At 37.9% G+C, this 19,170-nt stretch overlaps 1 protein-coding gene across 1 annotated transcript; it reads right to left on the reverse strand.

Annotated features, from left to right (window-relative positions):
* Positions 1-2,162: 2,162 nt before the first annotated feature.
* On the reverse strand, positions 2,163-14,705 carry SGCB (sarcoglycan, beta (43kDa dystrophin-associated glycoprotein)). The gene is made up of 5 exons (XM_011960052.1): positions 14,488-14,705; positions 10,453-10,638; positions 9,495-9,686; positions 9,042-9,173; positions 2,163-5,585 (listed from the first exon to the last, which is right to left on the reverse strand). The coding sequence occupies exons 1-5, from the start codon at positions 14,665-14,667 to the stop codon at positions 5,382-5,384; spliced, it is 894 nt and encodes a 297-aa protein (XP_011815442.1). The 5' UTR covers positions 14,668-14,705; the 3' UTR covers positions 2,163-5,381.
* Between the last annotated feature and the right edge of the window lie 4,465 nt (positions 14,706-19,170).

Below are 19,170 nucleotides of genomic sequence, written 5' to 3' on the forward strand. Positions count from 1 at the left end.
ACTCAGGTTAGTTTTCATCATTGCAGCAGTCTGAAACATTAAAATGACTTAACTGAGTTTCTTGCCTCTGCCTCTTGACTTTCCCTCTTCGTCATCCATCCTAGGTGACTCCAAAGGATTATTTTCCTACAATAATGTTTCCCCTACATTATTTCGCCTATAGTCCAAATCCCTCAGGTTGGTATTCAAAGCCTGTGTTATCTAGGTAAACTTATGACCTAGCTTGATAAGTTCATGTGGAGCCACTAAAAGATGTGGCTTGTGCAAAGAATGATCTATGCATATCGCATGCTGAAATTCACTTTCAGTTCATTCCCAGTTCCAAGTTCAATGCCTTTTCCTCTGAGCCATAGTCTTGAGATGGAGTTTCGCTCTTGTTGCCCAGACTGGAGTGCAATGGCACCATCTCAGCTCACCACAACCTCTGCCTCCCGGGTTCAAGCAATTCTCCTGCCTCAGCCTCCCGAGTAGCTGGGATTACAGGCACGTGCCACCACACCCGGCTAATTTGTATTTTTAGTAGAGATGAGGTTTCTCCATGTTAGTCAGGCTGGTCTCGAACTCCTGACCTCAGGTGATCTACCCACCTTGGCCTCCCAAGGTGCTGGGATTACAGGCGTGAGCCACGGCACCCGGCCAGGCACAGTCTTAAGTATCCTTCCAGACTCACCTCACATCTTATGTCCTGGTCATTTTTCCTGCTTTAGCCTCCGTATTTGTCTATTTTTTACAGAAATCTTTCAGTAAATACTGAAGGAATGGATACATATTAGTAACATTCAGCATTGCGATTGTTTTGCTTTATATCTGTTCTGAACTCCTAAAAAAGAGAACATTATCTATCTATCTATCTATTTATCTAATGTTTTATATTTTTAATAGCCTGCAGTCTGTCACTGGGTTATGCTGTTTGTGTGTAAATGAATGCATGGAGTGAAGTGAATGAAATTTACAATGTAACTTTAAAACTTTTGTTTCATACAAGGTCAATCCTCCCATATTTTCAAGGGCATTTAAATTCAGGTACACATGGCCATGAACAGCAAAGGTGCCCTACAGCATAGAGGAGTGATTTACAGTGTGCTTCTTATGCAATACTAGAAATTGAATTGATTTGCCCAAGAAGAAAGATATTTTTTCTACATTCAAAGCTGAGATCATTATATATACAATTGTGCACCAAGCTAAAGTAACAAAATCAGCAACAAAAAAATATAGTCACCATTCACAGGTACGTAACTTTGCAGTGTTGAAGAGAAAGACATGGTTGAAAAATACTTTTTCTTAAGAGGACATGAATTAAAATTGCCCTGTTTCTTTTTAAGCTGAAGAGATTTATACACGATAGGTTTGAGTTCAAAACAGGTAGACAAGGACAATCTTATATCTTAAAGTGAAAGGTGTTAATTTGTTAAAAAGTTTTACTATTTATAAATTTATACGTATTAGGTAAGGAACCACTGTGAACTCCAGAAAAAGTTGCTTAGGAAACTGGAAACAATTAGGCAAAATGTAAATTTCAAAAGGGACATAGTCAAGCTGAAGTATGAGGAAGCAGTTAGAAATACTGGTTGTGTATATTTGTGTGTCAGCTAGTGAAAGACAGGAAGAAGGCAGCAGAAAAAGCAAAGTATTATAGAAAGGAAATGAAGAGTTCATTTACACTTAAAAGAAAGAGGGTGGCAAAACTGAAGGAAAAAAGCAACAGAGGCAACTTCAGGTAAGGACAAGATCTAGAAAGTAACATTGCTTCTAAGACATACCTTTGTATCCTAAGTGGTTTTCAAATGGCTGGATTATCTGGATCAAGCCTGGTAGGGATTTAAGAGCTGAACCTTTGAGGCTCCACCCATCCTGCCATCAAGGCTGCCCAGTGGCCAGCCCTCATCCTTTCATCTCCGGCTTTGGCCTCCTGCCATAGTGACAGTGTGCACTTTCCGCTAGGACACCAGGGAAGCACCACTGGAGAGAAGCCTTTTGCAGTGCACAGAGGGGAGGGCATTCAAAACTGGGAATGTACAACTTTCTAACTTTGAGTTCTAGGAGTCCAGAGAGATTACATAAACACTGACCGTGTCCCATTCTCAAGTCATATTTAAATTCATCACGTTTGCATGACTAAATAGAAAACAGTTAATATATAACCATTAAATAACAGCAAACAATTTACAGAATTTTTATTGTAAACAAGTTCATAACTAGTTATTACAAACTGAATCAACTGAAACACAAGTTAGCAATGTGAAACACATTTATAGGCTTATTTTTGTATGGCATAATTGGTAATTTTTGCCCCCTCAATACTTTTAAGAAGACTGCTAACATTTTCAGCATTTCAATGATCTCTTCTTTGTCAAGTTTAGCTCCATGACATTCTCATTACCTTAAAAAAAACACTCATTGAAATATAGGTAGAACTTCTACCTTTCATCATCAAAACTATCACACAAAATTTATTTTTTCACAATGCAAAAAGAAGACAAATGTATATTTTAAAACATTATCAGCAGACCCTGTTTTGTGTTGTTTTTACATTTTTCCATCTGCCCATTATTCTCTAAGAAATCTTGCACTGATTTCATTTGCCCTCCTTGTCATTGCAGCCCGCCTCTAGAATACTGTGGTAATTGAAACTAGCATGTACCTGCATCCGCTCCCGGGGTCCTATCTTTGTCACCCACCTCCCCCATGGCTACTGCTTGTCATATCTGTGCTCAGTGCAGGGATAAGTGTACAGCTGGAAGAGGCGAAGTCAGCATTTCAGTTTATGGAAAAATACCATCTGGTGGACAGAATGAGTTGTTGAAGATTTACTGTGAATAAAAATAAGCCGGCCGGGCACGGTGGCTCATACCTGTAATCCCAGCACTTTGGGAGGCCAAGGTGGGTGGATCCAGAGGTCAAGAGATTGAGACCATTCTGGCCAACATGGTGAAACCCCATCTCTACTAAAAATACAAAAATCAGCCAGGCGTTGTGGCACCTGCCTGTAGTCCCAGGTACTCGGGAGGCTGAAGCAGGAGAATCGCTTGAACCCGGGAGGCAGAGGCTGCAGGGAGCCGAGATCGTAGCACTCCAGCCTGGCAACAGAGTAAGACTCTGTCTCAAAAAAATAAATAAATAAATAAAAAATTTAAAAGCCAAAAGTAAAATTGAGAGTTTGCCCCTGTTCTGCTTTCTAATAGATTTTCCAAGTCTACATTTCAGAGGAACAGCCAGGACTACTGTAAAGTATCCTAAAACGCTATGCCTGTTAACCATCATTTGCATAAAAACATCAAAATAGCCTCTCATGTCAAAAGCTATTTTGATACATGGAGATGTATCAAAAACACAAATATTTCCCAAAAAAGAGTAAAAATAGATTATTTCATGAATTACATTTAATAAATAATATTTTGTAATATAGTGTTTTCTGGTTTTTATAAAAATATTTACTTAAACTTTTAAAAGAAATCTAAATAGAGCAGACAAGTAATGAATATGCAATTTATAGACTATCTGAATGAAAATTTCGGCAATTTTTTTCTTAATTCAGATATTAAATGATATTGAACATATTCAAATGAGTCCAAATATCACTACAACAACACTCAAGAGGTTATAAATCTCATTCTTTTCATTTAAAAACTGCACTCAATGTTAGGTAGTAAGTCAATCCAATTTCAGTATAATTTAATGACTTCATAATCTCTAAGGTATTTGATTTTTCTACCAGAGAGAAATGTGACAATATTGAATACAAATTGTTTTTTGTATTGGTTTTCTTATGTACACAATTCAAAGTGAGCCTGATAGAATGCTGTTACACTTGACTGCAAGGTTGCCTCCATGCCACATCTCTACTGCCTATTTTACAGCAAACTCCTTTAGGGGCCCTGTCCCTGATCCTGTGGGAGTCTTAATAATACCAGAGAGTTCTTTTCCAATCAAATATATTAAAAATCAACTAGCTTGCGGGTTATAAATAATTACAATGAGATAGTAATATTAGGAGTAGAGATAAATTATTATCCTTATCTAAAAGTTATGTGTATTATTTCCTGCATTAGCACTCTTTAGTCCAGTGCTTCTGGACTTATTTTCAAGGCATGGTGTACTTACCAGGCCATGCCTGGCCCAAACAACTTGTTTGGGTCTATGGCCTCCCCGCTTTCCACTGTGTTGCCCCGAGTGCTGAGGGTATAAACATCTTGGCAACTCTGTTACGTATTGTAACTCCAGTGTGCCAAGGTCCATTGTTGGGAAACTGAGGTAATTCACAAGTAGGTAAATTTGACCTCTGCATCGTATAATATTTTGGAATTGGCCCAACGTAGTTTAAAATCGGACAGTGATTGGTCCTTTCTGGGTCTGACATGAGGTTTATTTTCTTTTTAAGTAGAGTAAGCATACCTGTTTTGTTTGACTCTCATCTTCTTATGTAAGTTTAAATTAACCTTTGTTCATCTTTCTAGAGTTTTAAATAATTAAAAAGTCAGTGCAGACAGTGAAAACGACATGGCATTTGGAATCAAGTACATCCAGGTTTGAATCATGCCTGAATTCCAATCCCATCTCTGCTACTTACTATGCGATGTTGGGCAAGTTTCTTAACTTCTCTGAGTTTCAGTTTTGTAATGGCTAAAACTTGGATAATACCACCTACTTGCAGGGTTGTGGTAAGAATTGGGGATATAAACATGCAACACCTAGGACAATGCCTAGGATGTAGAAGATGCTCAATAAAGATAGTTATCATTATTATTTAAAAGTTAAAGCTGAGATGGTGTTTTAATTTCTACCACATTGTGAACAATTGATAGTTATCATTATTTCAAATAAACATTATTTTACAAAATATTTTCTTCCTAGTGCAAAACTAAGGAACCATTGTTTCTATCTCACATATGTAAAGTTCTTTAATGACTTCACTTACATGTGAGAATATGGCTCAGGCTTAATGCACTAGAAATCGGCGTCTTTCCTTTTAGAAGCCAAAAGACAGAGCATGAAACATTGATTTAAATATCTTAAGTGGATCTATCCCCATTAGAGTTACCAAAGTATACTTACAGTGAGTCTAAACAGCTGCTTCAGCCTTTTAATCTTTAGAACAGGGATAGTGGACTTTTAAAAACACTTCTTTAAACATGAATTTTCATTTGCTTCTCATAATTATTTTAGGGAACAATAAATATGAAGATCAGCATAAATTAATAAAATGTATTAGAATTTAGGCTCTCTGAGAAGATTTTAACTATGTAGATCATAAAACAGATACAGCAATGCTGTGCCATTAAAATAATTATGAGTTATTACAAACTCTGTGAAAACAATGATTTGCATGCATAAAAAAGTCAAGTCAAGATATAAACAAGTTGGTGACCTCTGGGGTTCTTCTAATGAGTGTTTCCACAGGGGTTGTCTGAGATTTGGCAGCCCATGTTCTGGCTGGTTACTTGCACCTTGAAGAGTGTCCCATCAGCACACATGCAGAGCTTGTATCGCACCCAGTCACCACTACCCAACTGGTCTCCACTGGAGGAACTGGGTAGGCGGGTGGTGCTGACCATCACAGATCCATTTAGGATGATACTGTTTTCCTATTAGGAGAATACTAATATGATTTATTTACCTCCATGAGTGGGTACAGAACAAAGTCAGTAAACAAAACTTACTGAAACATCAATGAGAAAAGAAGGCAGTAAGAAAGAGTAAAGTCACAAACAAAACAACAACAGCAACAACAAAAAACAAACTCAATATCAGGATTCAACAAGTGACTTCTTCACTTCATATATCCATAACGTACGTAAATAAATCTGCAACATAATTTCTCTATTATTAGTTAAAATTATATCAAAATTCCTAAGTGCATAAAACTGATGTGGATAAAGTGTCAGATCATTTGCATTTTTAAGTCCCAAGAGAACTATAACAAAGTTACTGATTGATAAGTTTGTGATCATGAGTACAAAAAGACTTTTCCTCCTTGCGGGAATTAATTTTAATTTCCAATGTTTTTGCAACACTGCAAATGAAGATTCAAACCATATAATTTGAAGACCAGGCACTTCCAGTCTGGAAGTTCTTCACGCCCACTGTTCCAGAAACATTATTTTATTGTGGTTCCTTAAAATCCTTCTTGTTAGGGACTCTTAGGCCTCTCTTGCTTTCTCCCTTTCCTCCTTTCTTCTTTTCATTCACTCAACAAATAATTACTGAGTGCCTGCTCCTGCTACATGCCAGACACTATTCTAGGTGCTGGCGAATACAACAGTAAGTAAAATACGCAAAGCCCAAGTTCTTACTGAGTTGATGTTAAAACATCAACATGTAGGGGGTAGGGGGAGACAATAAAAGACAGAATAGTAAAACACGTAAGACATCAGGTGGGATAAATGCTATGAGGAGAAATAAAGCAGGATAAGTAGAGAGAGAGTGAGCAGGTGGGGACTGAGTTTTACACAGGACTACCAGTGGTTTGATAAGGTCACATTCCAACAGAAACTAGAGGAAGTGAGGGAGGAAGCTGTATAGGTAACTGGGGAAGGGTACTCCAACCAGAAGTAACAGTGCCTGCAAAGGCCCCGAGGTGAAGATGTGGCTGGATTCCAGGGACAGCTATGAGGTCAGTGCGAAAGAAGCACGGAGAGTGAGGGGGAACAACTGGTAGGAGATGAGTCAAAGAAATACCTGAGGATCAGACATGTAAGCAGGGAATAGACTTTAGATTTTATTCCATATTACATGGGAAGCTTTGGAGGATTCTGAATACAGAAATGACTTGATCTTTTTAAAATGGCCACTCTGGCTGTTGGGTAGAAAACAGACTGTGGGAGTGAATATTTGGAAGTAAGAAGATCAGCTAGGAGGCTGTTCCAACCATCCAGGCAGGAAATGACAGCAGTTTACACCAGGTGGTGATGGCAGGAGGTGGTGAGAAACAGCCAGACTCTGTATCTTCTGAAGGTGGAGCCAGAAGGCTTGCTATGGACTGATGGGTGTCATTTAATGGTACAGGAATACTGAAAGAAATGCATGCTTGTGGGGAATGGAGAATCTAAATTTTCAACTGTTAAATTTGAGATGCCTATCAGATATCGAAATGGAGAATGTAAGTAGGCAGCGAGATATGTGACTCTTAGTTCAGAGGAGAGGTTAAAGCACAATTCCAAATTTGGGAGGCATCAGCTTATAGAGGGTATTTAAAGCAAAGAGAGAAAATTGGTTATAAACAATGGAGATGGCTAATTGATTATGCAGTGGTAGTATATGGAATAGACAGCAATTCTTAAGTGACTAGTTTTCCAATTTGTTCCAATGTTGCCATCTTGTGGTCATTTAATTTTACTTTCTGTAAATTTTTTTTTGTTTTTGAGACGGAGTTTTGCTCTTTCGCCCAGGCTGGGGTACAATGGTGCAATCTCCACTCACTGCAATCTCTGCCTTCCGGTTTCAAGCGATTCTCCTGCCTCAGCCTCCCGAGTAGCTGGGACTACAGGCACTCGCCACCACGCCCGAGTAATTTTTGTATTTTTAGTAGAAACGGGGTTTTGCCATGTTGGCCAGGTTGGTCTCGAATTCCTGACCTCGTGATCCACCTGCCTCGGCCTCCTAAAGTGCTGGGATTACAGGTGTAAGCCATCGTGCCCGGACTAAATTGTTTCTTAAACAGCTTTTTCAAAAAAGCAGTTTAATTGATAAAATTATTTGTAATGATTGGCTTATACACTTTAGAACTAACCACTGATATTAACAAAGTTATAAAGCTAATTATCTTTTTAATACTAGGTTCTTTTCCTTTAACAGTGAAGAAACTGATATGTGTATATGTATATTTCAAAGTATTTAAATATTTGTCATATTAACTACAAGGTAGAATGGGACAAGCAGCAGCAGATAGAAAAAAATAAAAGGTGTGGTAAGTTGCTAATAGTCGCTATACAAATATCTTGCTTCTGTGACTTTCTACTGCTGAGAATAGCAGTCGTACTGTGGCTATTCTCCAACAGTGTTCTTAGAAGAATGGCTTCTTACACCACAATATACATAAAAATTAACTTGGTAGGTAACTGAGTTTCTGGCTATAATTACATTTTATGTTCATCTTTACTATTTAGAGATGGGATTATGTGTTGTAGGGGGGAAAACTGCTTACAAAAGTAAAACAGCTACTTTTAAACAGTGTTTTTCCCAAGAACTATGAAATTGAAATTTTTTTAATAAGGAAGAATGATAAGTCCTTATGTTTAAGTTCACTTTTGTCATGTAATACTTGGTAAGACAAATTTAATTTGCTTTAGTTAAATAGTATATTGTAGGTACCCAAAGGCATTTTGAATACGTATACTTTGACCAGAATTGTGAGCCATTAAAAAGTTTTTGAACTTACAGCACATGAAATACCATACCTGTAGAAGTTCAGATATAATCTGTTAAGCACAAAGAAAATTCACTTTCAACAGCCACAATAAAGACAAAAATCTTTTTCCTTTACAATTAATAATAGATTAAAATACATTTTTAATAAATATGTCTAAATAAAATAATTTTATACATTTGCTAATTTTTTTTTTCACACAACTGGATATGAAACTCAGGAAGGGATGTGAAAAATCTTTAATTAAAAACAACAACTCCAAGGCATGAATATTTACTTTGATCTTCCAGAATTCTCTTTTAGAAGGTTTTTGGTTTTTTTTTTTTTTGCCTTCTAAAACAATACAAGCGATCGTTATACAAGAAAAAAAAAAATACAGGCTACTAGAAATAAAAATAAAACAAATCATCTGTTATCTTGCTATCCATAACTAAATATTGTTGACATTTTGGCATACCCTGCCAGGTTTTTATAAACATACATATGTTTTGAAGAATGAAAATGTATTTCACGAACTGTTTTGTAACTTTCTTTTAGTTCACAACCCACTTTGAACATCTTTCCATGTCAAAAAATAGACAATTATATTATTTTCAATAATTGTGTACTATTCCACATATGGATTTTTCTATCGAAGAACTTAATAATTCTCTTAAGCTCTTAAAAGAATACTTACCGCCTTTAACTCCATATTACCACCCATGTGAAATTCAATGGTTTTGCCCATAATGAATACTCCTTCATTTCCACGCACAATAGCATGCCCATCAACTTTTATATTTAAATCACTGGTAGCATTGCTGGTAATCTGAAAATTTAAAAAACAAGTACTAAAAAGAGTTTCTAAATTAATGTGAGAATTGTTATCAGAGGTAGAGAAATAGAAGTTTCAGTCATGAGACATGAAAGTCAGATGTTTCTATTAATGTTTTAGAGATGTGGAAATTGAGATAAAGATGACTTGATAATGATCACACAAGCTAGTTAATGACAAATCTAGAATTAATCCTTTCCAGTGTTCTGGAATATATTCTTTTATACTACTTTAAAACAGTACAACTCTCCACCCACTTTATAACTGTAGAAAGTGACACTCTCCCATTAGTAAAGCAAAGCCAATAAATCATACCCTTTCAGTAGATGCTTTTTGAACATTCAAACTTTTCACTCCACTTGGCAAATGAAACTCATGAGTTTCATAGTCTGTGCTGAATAAGATATTTTGAGTCCTCGGGTCAAAAAACTGCATGCCAATGTCACTCGTGATAGAAGTTTTGTTATTTTCTACACTGAGCTTTGTTGTCCCTTGCTGAAAAACAATCTTCAAAACAAAAACAGTTAATTGTGAATATATTTTCAAAGAAGACTGCAAACAAAATTCCTGAACACCATATTTAAAAAATTACAAAAATTACAGAAATTTAAAAACCACAATAATAGGCGAACTTCAAATACTTTTAACTGTGTCTGTCTGTCCTCCCTCCATCCACTTGGAAGAAGAGTTCTTTAGAATGAAGGCTTATAAGTTTATTTGCTTATTAGCTATGCAAAAATACATGAGTCATGGAGGAACACGGCCCAAGGACTAAGATAGGCAGGGGTGGTGGTAAGAATACCTCCTTGAGGTTTTATTCAGTTGAAAACTATGTTTTCAACTCTTGGCATGGGATGCCACTGACCAGATTGGCATATTCTCTTCCAGAGCCCCCAAAACTACAGAGTATTCTCACCGGGGAAAGTGCTTTCTTAATAATGGTTTCCTCATATGGAGAAGAAAATAGTAACCTATGTATTCTCATACTAATTATATCTGTCATAGAAAATGCTACCATTGAACAAAATCTCAAATATTAAGAAATCATCTAATTTTAACAGATTATAAAAGCAATAGTATTATTAAATATTAATATTTATGGATGTTTTAAACTGTATTCACTATATTCATACATTGATAGATATATTATAAATACACTAATTTTTCTAAGGGAAAATATCTCTTTCCAATAATGAATCTAGGTTTTTGCAAAGTATTTTTCTCTAATGCCCCTCTCCTGTTTGCATTTCTTTCAGTTAATGTGGCAGCTTACAGGCTGGTTGTTGCCAGTGATGACCAAATTTTCATTTCGCCTTCCTCCTACTGTGCTTTTATAAAGAGGATGGATCACTCCCATGTCAGATACTTGCTTAAATCGAAGCAGGCCACTTTCATGAAACTCCATACTATCACAGCCATTTGGTCCAATGCGAATCACAGCCCAAATAACAAGTGTTATCTGAAAAAGAACAGAAGTCCACTGTTGGTAGACTGCATACACTTAATGTAATTGGAAAACAAATAGAAAATATTATCACCAAAACGTTAAAGACCTCCTAAAATGTTTAATCAGTGAGGTGAATATATCAATTAGTTTTCCACTTATAAACAAAACCAATTTTATTTTTATTAAGGTATTACATGCAAATGGCTAAAAGTCAAAATGTGCTAAAGGTCTATAATTTAAAAAGAATAGTTTCTTATTTTTTCTACCCTCTCCACATCTCATTCCCAAGAACAACCACTTTCAACAAATTTAGCTATTTCATCCAGAATTTATCTCCTTAGTTCTAAATATATGTATTTCTTCTAAATATATGTTAGTTTTTCATTTATCATAATTTAGGTTTTATCTATTCATTTTCTATTTTAGCAGATGAGAAATTTAGCTCATTTATATCTCTTTTCTTTTCCAGCTCCAATCTCAAGTTTTAATTAAATCCAAGGTCATTATTTTCAGTATTACAACCATGTAAATATTGTTCATTACCAAACCAAATACTGTCCTGTAATGGCAGTTTCTTTCCTGTACCTTGTCTCTCGGAGTTGAACACTTCGTTTTCCTTAGTTTCTTTAAAAATCTAATTAATCTCAAATCCTCCAATATTTCTGTAAAATCTCTCAATACAATATTCTGTAGGTCTGAGCCTCTCAGATAATGTATTAGTTCTTTTTTTTTTTTTTTTTTTGAGACGGAGTCTCGCTCTGTCGCCCAGGCTGGAGTGCAGTGGCCGGATCTCAGCTCACTGCAAGCTCCGCCTCCCGGGTTTACGCCATTCTCCTGCCTCAGCCTCCCGAGTAGGTGGGACTACAAGCGCCCGCCACCTCGCCCGGCTAGTTTTTTATATTTTTTAGTAGAGACGGGGTTTCACCGGGTTAGCCAGGATGGTCTCGATCTCATGACCTTGTGATCCGCCCGTCTCGGCCTCCCAAAGTGCTGGGATTATAGGCTTGAGCCACCGCGCCCGGCCAGTTCTATTTTTCTCTCTCGGGAAATCTTTCTGGAACCTTTATCTTTCTGGTTTGGTCTGTGTGGGCTGTGTGGGCTGGACTGGTTTGTATGGGCCCCCTGCACAGCTGTAATCATAAACTTTCCCTTACTTTCATGCTGAACTTCCTTTTGTTTTTCTCCTGTGACAGACACCCAGTTTCCTATATCCTCGTCTTTCTTTTGGTAGAGCACATCCTCCAGTGGCTTCTAAGCAATGAATGTATGAGAAGTAAAAATTTTTGGGAAGTGTGGATGGCAAAAATATGTCTTCATAATCCTACACATTTGCTTGCTACACTGGCTAAGTTTACAGTTCTAGACAGAAAATTATTTTCTTCCTGAATTTTGAAAGTCATAGATTTATTGCCTTCCAGGTCCAAATGCTGCTTTTGGGAGGTCCTATTCCATTCTGATTTTGTATTCTTGATAGATAACCTGTTTTTTTTTCCTCCTCTGGAAGATATTAGGATCTTTTTTTATTACTGGTTTTCTTAAATTTCATAATAATGGCCTTGTGTCTTTTTATGCATTACACTGGACCCAGATGGTAGTTTCCAATCTGTTCTAGGAAATTTTCTTGATTTATGTATTTGATCATTTTCCCCCCAGCATTTTCTGTGTTCTGAAACGCCCATTAATAGCATGTTAGAGCTCCCGAGTTGATTCCTTAATTTTGTTGAAATTTCTGGAAGAGTTTTTTTTTATCTTCTAATATCTTCTGTCTGTCTGTCTATCTATCTATCTATCTATCTATCTATCCATCCATCTATCCATCTTTCTATCTATCTATCTATCTACCTGTCCATCTTCCCACCCACCCATTCATCTGTGTGTGTGTGTGCGCATGTGTGTGTGTGTGCACACACGCATTTCTATGAGTTCTTAATTGTTCCTTTTAATTTTTGATTGTTTGTTTTGTTTTGTTTTTTTGGTAGAGACAGGGTCTCACTTTATCAGGCATGAGCCACTATGCCTGCCTTGGTCCTTTTAAAAGCATGTTATTCTTGTTTCATTGATGCAGTATATTCTTATTTATCTGAAAATACTGAATTCAGGTTTTTTTTTTTTTTTGGTAGTTTTTGTGGCATTTTCTCTATTCCATGAGTTTCTACTTTTTCCATGGTTTAGGTGTTTTCATCTCTATCATTTTTCAATTCTTCCCACTTTCCTCAAAAGTCTATTGATCCCTGGCTCAGTATTCATACTTAGTGATGAATTCATAGAAAATTCTTCGAGGGGTGGGGCTTGTGACTGACAGGTGTCATAAGAGGGATATCAGATGGCTTTTTCACTGGGACTTGCCAAATGACAGTATCTTCAGATCTTTTTCCTACATGCATCCGGAATCCCAGAGAAGGCTCTTCTGTCTCTTGCCTGGCTGCCAGGGAGCTGAAGGTGGAGGATGAGAATAGACTGTGGGAAAGGGAGTCGCAGGACCGAGACATCCCTGTTTCAGTATGGAAACCCAACCCCTACCCTCCAGTATCCTCAGGCAGACAGAATCCTCTCTGGTGCAGTGTGTCCAGAGACTAGTTTTGTGTGACATTAGGAGGGGTAGCTGTCTAACTGCTGGCTGGAAGGGAGAGGAGGCCTAGAGATCTCACTGCTTCTTATACAGATTTTTCAAATGTCTTCTCTGTTTTCAGTTCTTGCCTCACTTCTGCTTTTCAGGGTACTGGAACTTCTAATTCCCAAGGCTTTTTAGGGTTCTACAAGGTACTTCCACCAACATCCCTTCCCCAACAAGCAGATTCTTCTCTCTGATAAGTTATCTGCCATTGTTCCTCCTACTTTGTGTCTTCATATATTACGGTTTAGGATTTCAGTTGTTTCCCACTTTCTTCAAAGACATTTCTGTTTCTTGACATTGTTACTTTGGAATGAGCTTTTTAGAGAAGAAGATAAAAATGTCTTTATGCTGCCATCTTGACCAGAAGTCTCCAATAAATTTATAAAATGAAATCCATTCAGAATTTGTGCTCCTAGTAAAAATGTACATATCTAATATGAAATATGTAGGAAGAGGTCTTTCTGATTTGAGTGAAGAATTAGACAGAAGTACTTTGGACATACATAAATATAAAAAGACTGCCTTGCATGCATTAGAAGTAGAAAATAACACAAAAAGAATCACTTTAAGACTGCTGCAGACTACGTTCATGATCTGAAAATATCTGTACAAGCACATGTCAGAGAGTTTCAAATTTAACCCCCAGATAGTGACAACTTCAGATTAAAAGGATTTCTTCATTAAAAAAGCAAACATCTTTGGAAAAGGCATCTTACCAGGTCCTCAGCACTTCAGTGCGAATCAGTCTACCAGATCCTTGCATCCTTTGACAACAGGGACTTAGGACTATAAAATATAACCTTTTACTGCCATCAAAGGGCTTAAAATTTTAAAATCCAGCTGAGGAGGCAACATTAAATGTAGGAAAAGTTAAATGAAAACAGAAAGGAGTATATTTTTAAGAACATGTGAAAGCAATAAAATCATCTTGGCAAAGTTCTCTTCTATTGAGTTGATCCTATCCTTATTAAAAGCCTCATGCTCTACCAACTGAGCCAGCTGGGAGCTACACAATTCTACCCTTGCTAAAAGTTAAGTCCATTAAAGGGATACACCCATGCACATTTTTGTAAATGAAATTAATATGTGAAAATGTTAGCACACTAGTTTTTTATAAAGTATTCATTAAAATTCAGTAACAGACAAGACGTATAGAAAAGGAGAAAATAAAGTCTATGATTTCACTATAAAGCAGATAAAAAATTCCCCATGGCAATTAAAAGGAGTATTCTGTACAATATACTCACAATTAAATTGATGACAGCCAGGATAAACAAGAGGATAATCACACAGATGGCTAAATTGCCCTTTCTTCCTCTCAACCCTGTTTTGTGGAGACGATCTTCATCAATCGGAATGTATCCAGCTTTAAAGTTACTGTTGTGCTCCTTATTGACATTCCTTCTCTCAACAGCCTTCTCACGCATGGACTTCTTTACAGGACCATTGGAACTTTGCTAAATATGAAATACAACATAATGGAACAGTTATACCCTCTCATTTTGTGCATTTATCCATTAGGTGCAAATTCATACCTACAGCAAGCTGAATTGGTTACTGACACATTTTCCATGAATAAATTGCAAGTCACATTGAGTTGTAGTTCCAACTAAGGGTGTAACTGTGCTTAGAGGAGAGTATAGAAGAAACTTCAAGGTCACTATCTGATAGTTTTCCTCTCTGCTTTCAACAGTCCCACTGTCAAAGTATACAGCTTGTTTCTGAGCAGAGTTGTCATATATAACCTATAGTAACTGCTTTTATTAATAATTATTAATTTTTTTATATATAAAACTGGCCCTCCATATCCGTGGGATCCATATTCATGGATTTAACCACTGTGGATCAAAAATATTTGCGGCCAGGCGCGGTGGCTCACGTCTGTAATCCCAGCACTTTGGGAGGCCGAGGTAGGTGGATCACGAGGTCAGGAGTTCAAGACCAGTCTGGCCAAGATGGTGAAACCCCATCTCTACTAAAAATACAAAAAAATTTAGCCGGGCGTGGTGGCACGTGCCTGTAATCCCAGCTACTCCAGAGGCTGAGGCAGAGAACTGCTTAAACCTGGAGGGGCGGAGGTTGTGCCACTGCACTCCAGCCTGGGCAACAGAATGAGACTCTGTCTCAAAAAAAAAAAAAAAATTGGAAAAAAGGTGAATGGTTGCATTTGTACTGAACATATGCAGACTTTTTTCTTGTCATTATTCCCTAAACAATACAGTATAACAACTGTTTACATAGTATTTACATTGTGTTCAGTGTTGTAAGTAATCTGTAGATGGATTTAAAGTATACAGGAGGATGTGCAGAGGTTACATGAAAAAACTACACCACTTTATATAAGGGACTTGAGCATCAATGGATTTGGCTAATCTCTGGGAGTCCTGAGACCAATCCCCCACAGATTCTGAGGGACAACGGTATACATTTTCATTCATATGAAAATAAGACTGGGAAGGCTGACACAGCTTTTTACTTATGATTTCACTGACTAGAGCTCACATTACCCTAGATCAGTAGTTTTCAAATGCAGAATGGGGAGTCCCGGGAGGGTTCCATGAACCCCTTCAGGGGTCTGTATTTTCAAAATAACACTGAGATATTGTTTGCTGTTTTTACTCTCCTAGGCCCATGAATGTAAAGGCTACATGACCAACGTGATGACATCATCACTCAATGGAATGTGTGCTTGTATAGCCCTGTACTTTAAACATTTCTCCGTTTAACTTCTCCTATAGTAAATATCAATGAATATAATGCACATAAACCAAAGCTCTTTGGAATCCTCCGTTTTTTAAGATTGTAAAGAGAACCTGAGACCAAAATGATTTGAGAACCTCTAACCTAGACTATGGTTGAATGACATTTTGGGTAATAATCTTGAATATCAAGAGCATAAAAGAAGTGGGCAGAAATGGATACTGTCCTACTTATTTCTTAGAGCGCTGAGAAAATTCAGTTGTTGAATATGCATGTGTTAAGCACTTTATGCTTAAACACTAATTCCATAGATACGAATACAAAAGAACTATAGGAAAGGGTCCTTATCCTCTACGTATTAACAGATATGATTTGTGTACATGTTAATATAAAATAGTTAACAATGCAATAAAGCCTGCTGTATGTTCAGGTGCCAAAATTAACAGTCTAGGCAATACACGCTGCAGAGTTCAAAGGGAGGAGAGACAGGATGACCTGGAGTTGTTAGGGAAATGGAGAGAAGTAGATGGGTCAGATATGGCAAGGCAGGGAAAAGCAAGTTGGAAAAGTAGGGCCAGGCCGTGAAGGTTCTTGGACAGCAGGGTACAAATTCTAGTCTTTATGTTCTATTTAACTGGGAGTCACTGGAGGTTTTTGAGCACAAATTCAGAATGTTAAATGTGCGGGCATTTGTAGGAGAGAGAAAAAAGAGGAGTACCAGTAAGTAGGCTGTTGGGGATGTTGTAGTAATGGAGGATTAAGGTAAGAGGACCTAAACTAAAGTGGTATGAAAAAGGACAGATTAAGAAGATACTTTAAGAGAAGACCTAACTGAATTTGTAGTCAAGTTCCAAAAAAGAACCTCAGTATGGGCTTCTGACAACCCTAATAGATGGACAACTTAAAAGTGTTAGCCAGAGTTTGAATACAGGTCCGCATAAAAGACAGAAAGGATAAAATTCATCCCTCCTGAGACGTAGTCTTTATTCTTCTCTGCCAAATCATGCACATTACTGTCTTCATCTTGATGCATTTAACATTTATTGAATAGTTACTATAAGCCAGGTGCTCCAAGCTACCAGGATGAACATAGTGTCCACCCTCAAAGAGCTTAATTACAGGCCAGTCAGGTAGATGGACAAGATCACTAACAGTTCACACAGCATGGCAAGTGCTGGAGTGGAGCAATACATACAATACAGAAAGGGTACAGAAGAGGAATGCATCTCCACCTAGTAGGCAAAGGCATCAGGGAAGGTTTCTAAGAAAAGTTGAAGGTTGAGTTGACTCTTGAAGGATGGACAGGAGCTAACCAGGCAAGAGAGCTGAGAAGGTCATTCTAGGCAGAGGAAGAAGTATAGAGACTTTGAGAGGCAACCATCTCTGGGAGAACTAATTTTGGTCACTTTATGTGGATGGTGAGAAGGATAGGTGTAGGGTGAAGCAAGAAATACAGTAAGAGATGTGCTTAGGGGCCAGTAAGCGACATAAATACCATGACAAGAACAATGGACTTTATCCTGAAGGCAAAGGGGAACTACTGAAGAGTTAAAATAGGTTTCCTATACAATCAGATTTGCACTGTAGCAAAATCACTCCAAAAAGAGATGAACTGGAACTGAAGAGCCCAGAAATGAAGATATCAACAGCAAGTTTCTCTAAGAGTCCCAGTGAGGTACGGACTGACATTTGACTCTGAAGCTGAAGTCTGGGGAAAGGTGTTAAGAGGCAGAACTGTCAGGATCTGGTGATTGTTTGGATATGAGTGTGGCACAAAGGGGTCAAAGATGACTCCCAAATAGGACTGGCTATATAATTTGTGGGACCCTGGGGAAAAAGGAAATGTGGGGCTCACTGTTTAACTCTCAAGACCCGGACAGCAGAATGTTAAACCAAGTGCAGGTCCTTCTCAGCTCCCTTAAACTGGCCTTGGTCCTAACTTTCTGGCTAGGTTAAACAAGTTAATGGATGGTTGTAGTCTTTTTAATAGTAAGTATGACAGAGTCCAGTTTTGAACATTTTTGAGTTTGAGATCACTGTGGAAAATTCAGTTAAGTTCAGGGCTGGAGACATAATGCGTAAATTTGAAGTGGAGACTGAGAAATGGATCAGACTGCCCCACTTATGTGCAAAGCAAAAATAGAACCAGATGGAAAAAGAATCATCTGAAACAGAAGCTGATAACTTGGGCGGGAAATGAGGAAAGCCAAGGCACAATTTAAATCCCAACAACTCCAAGAAGTTTTGTCTCCTTTCAGTTTCACTCATTCCTCTACGTTTTATTTTACTGTTACAAATCTGCAGCCTGCCTATTGTCTTTAGCTGATTTTTCTGCATGTATTTGGCTGTATGACTTTAAGCTCCTTGAAGGCAGATTTTACGTCTTTTATCTTCAGAATGAGCCCTCCAGTGACATTTATCTAATAGGTCTCTAAAAAGTTAATTATCTAAGAAAATGGTTCCAAAGGTCAAAACTTGACTCATTTTTTTCAACAATGTTTTAGAATGAGACTTTTTCAAGAGAAACTACTGTAATTGTTCAAAGGAAAAGTAAGTTAGGTAAGGGCGAAAGTGACTGAAAATTATTTGTATTATAATAAATCACCCTAGCGATTACATGTATGTATATATTAATATATATATACTTGTGTACACACACACATATGCATGTACATGTATGCATACGGATAGCCAGATTTTGGGGGGATAAGAAGCCTTTTAAACCATTCTAAGTTACAAGTTTACAACGCAGGTCAGGAAATCTTGGCTAAATCATTTTTAAAAGTGGACAGGAGATAGTTTTAGACTGGTGACTAAATCTTCAAAAACCAAAGCGGGAGGGGAAATCTGAGATGTCTGCATAATGGAGCTGGCAGAAACAAAAAGCGGCTGCAAGCTGACACCCGGGCAACAGCTGACGCGTTTCTTGGCTAGTGTCAGGGGAGCCTTCTCGCTGGGGCTGTTATTCTTACCCGAATCGCTGCTGGCGGCTGAACCGGGTACGTCCCTGAAATCTCCCAGCGAAGGCTTCCAGTCTGGCTCCACAGCCTCCCAGGCTCTCTGGACGGAGTCCCCTCCTCACACACCCCTGCCGAGGGTCAGCCAGGCCAGGCCGAGCCGAGGCCGAGGCCGCCGCAGGCTCCTAGTTCCCAGCTTGTGCCAGCATCCTCGGCGGGGTACGGCTCCTCCTGTCCCGCACCGATCGGCCCCGCCTAACCCAGACCCTGCGG

The sequence above is a fragment of the Colobus angolensis genome, unplaced genomic scaffold (assembly GCF_000951035.1).
Source record: "Colobus angolensis palliatus isolate OR3802 unplaced genomic scaffold, Cang.pa_1.0 Scaffold501, whole genome shotgun sequence".
NCBI classification, from domain to species: domain Eukaryota; kingdom Metazoa; phylum Chordata; class Mammalia; order Primates; family Cercopithecidae; genus Colobus; species Colobus angolensis.

What these genes read in the sequence shown, in the direction of transcription:
- SGCB (XM_011960052.1), bottom strand. Translation starts at nt 14,667, where the DNA reads ATGCGTGAGAAGGCTGTTGAGAGAAGGAATGTCAATAAGGAGCACAAC. An exon ending in TGGCTGTCATCAATTTAATT is followed by an intron (nt 10,639 to 14,487) that starts GTGAGTATATTG and finishes GTTCTTTTTCAG; the next exon opens with ATAACACTTGTTATTTGGGC. An exon ending in AAAAAGCATCTACTGAAAGG is followed by an intron (nt 9,174 to 9,494) that starts GTATGATTTATT and finishes TTAAATTTTCAG; the next exon opens with ATTACCAGCAATGCTACCAG.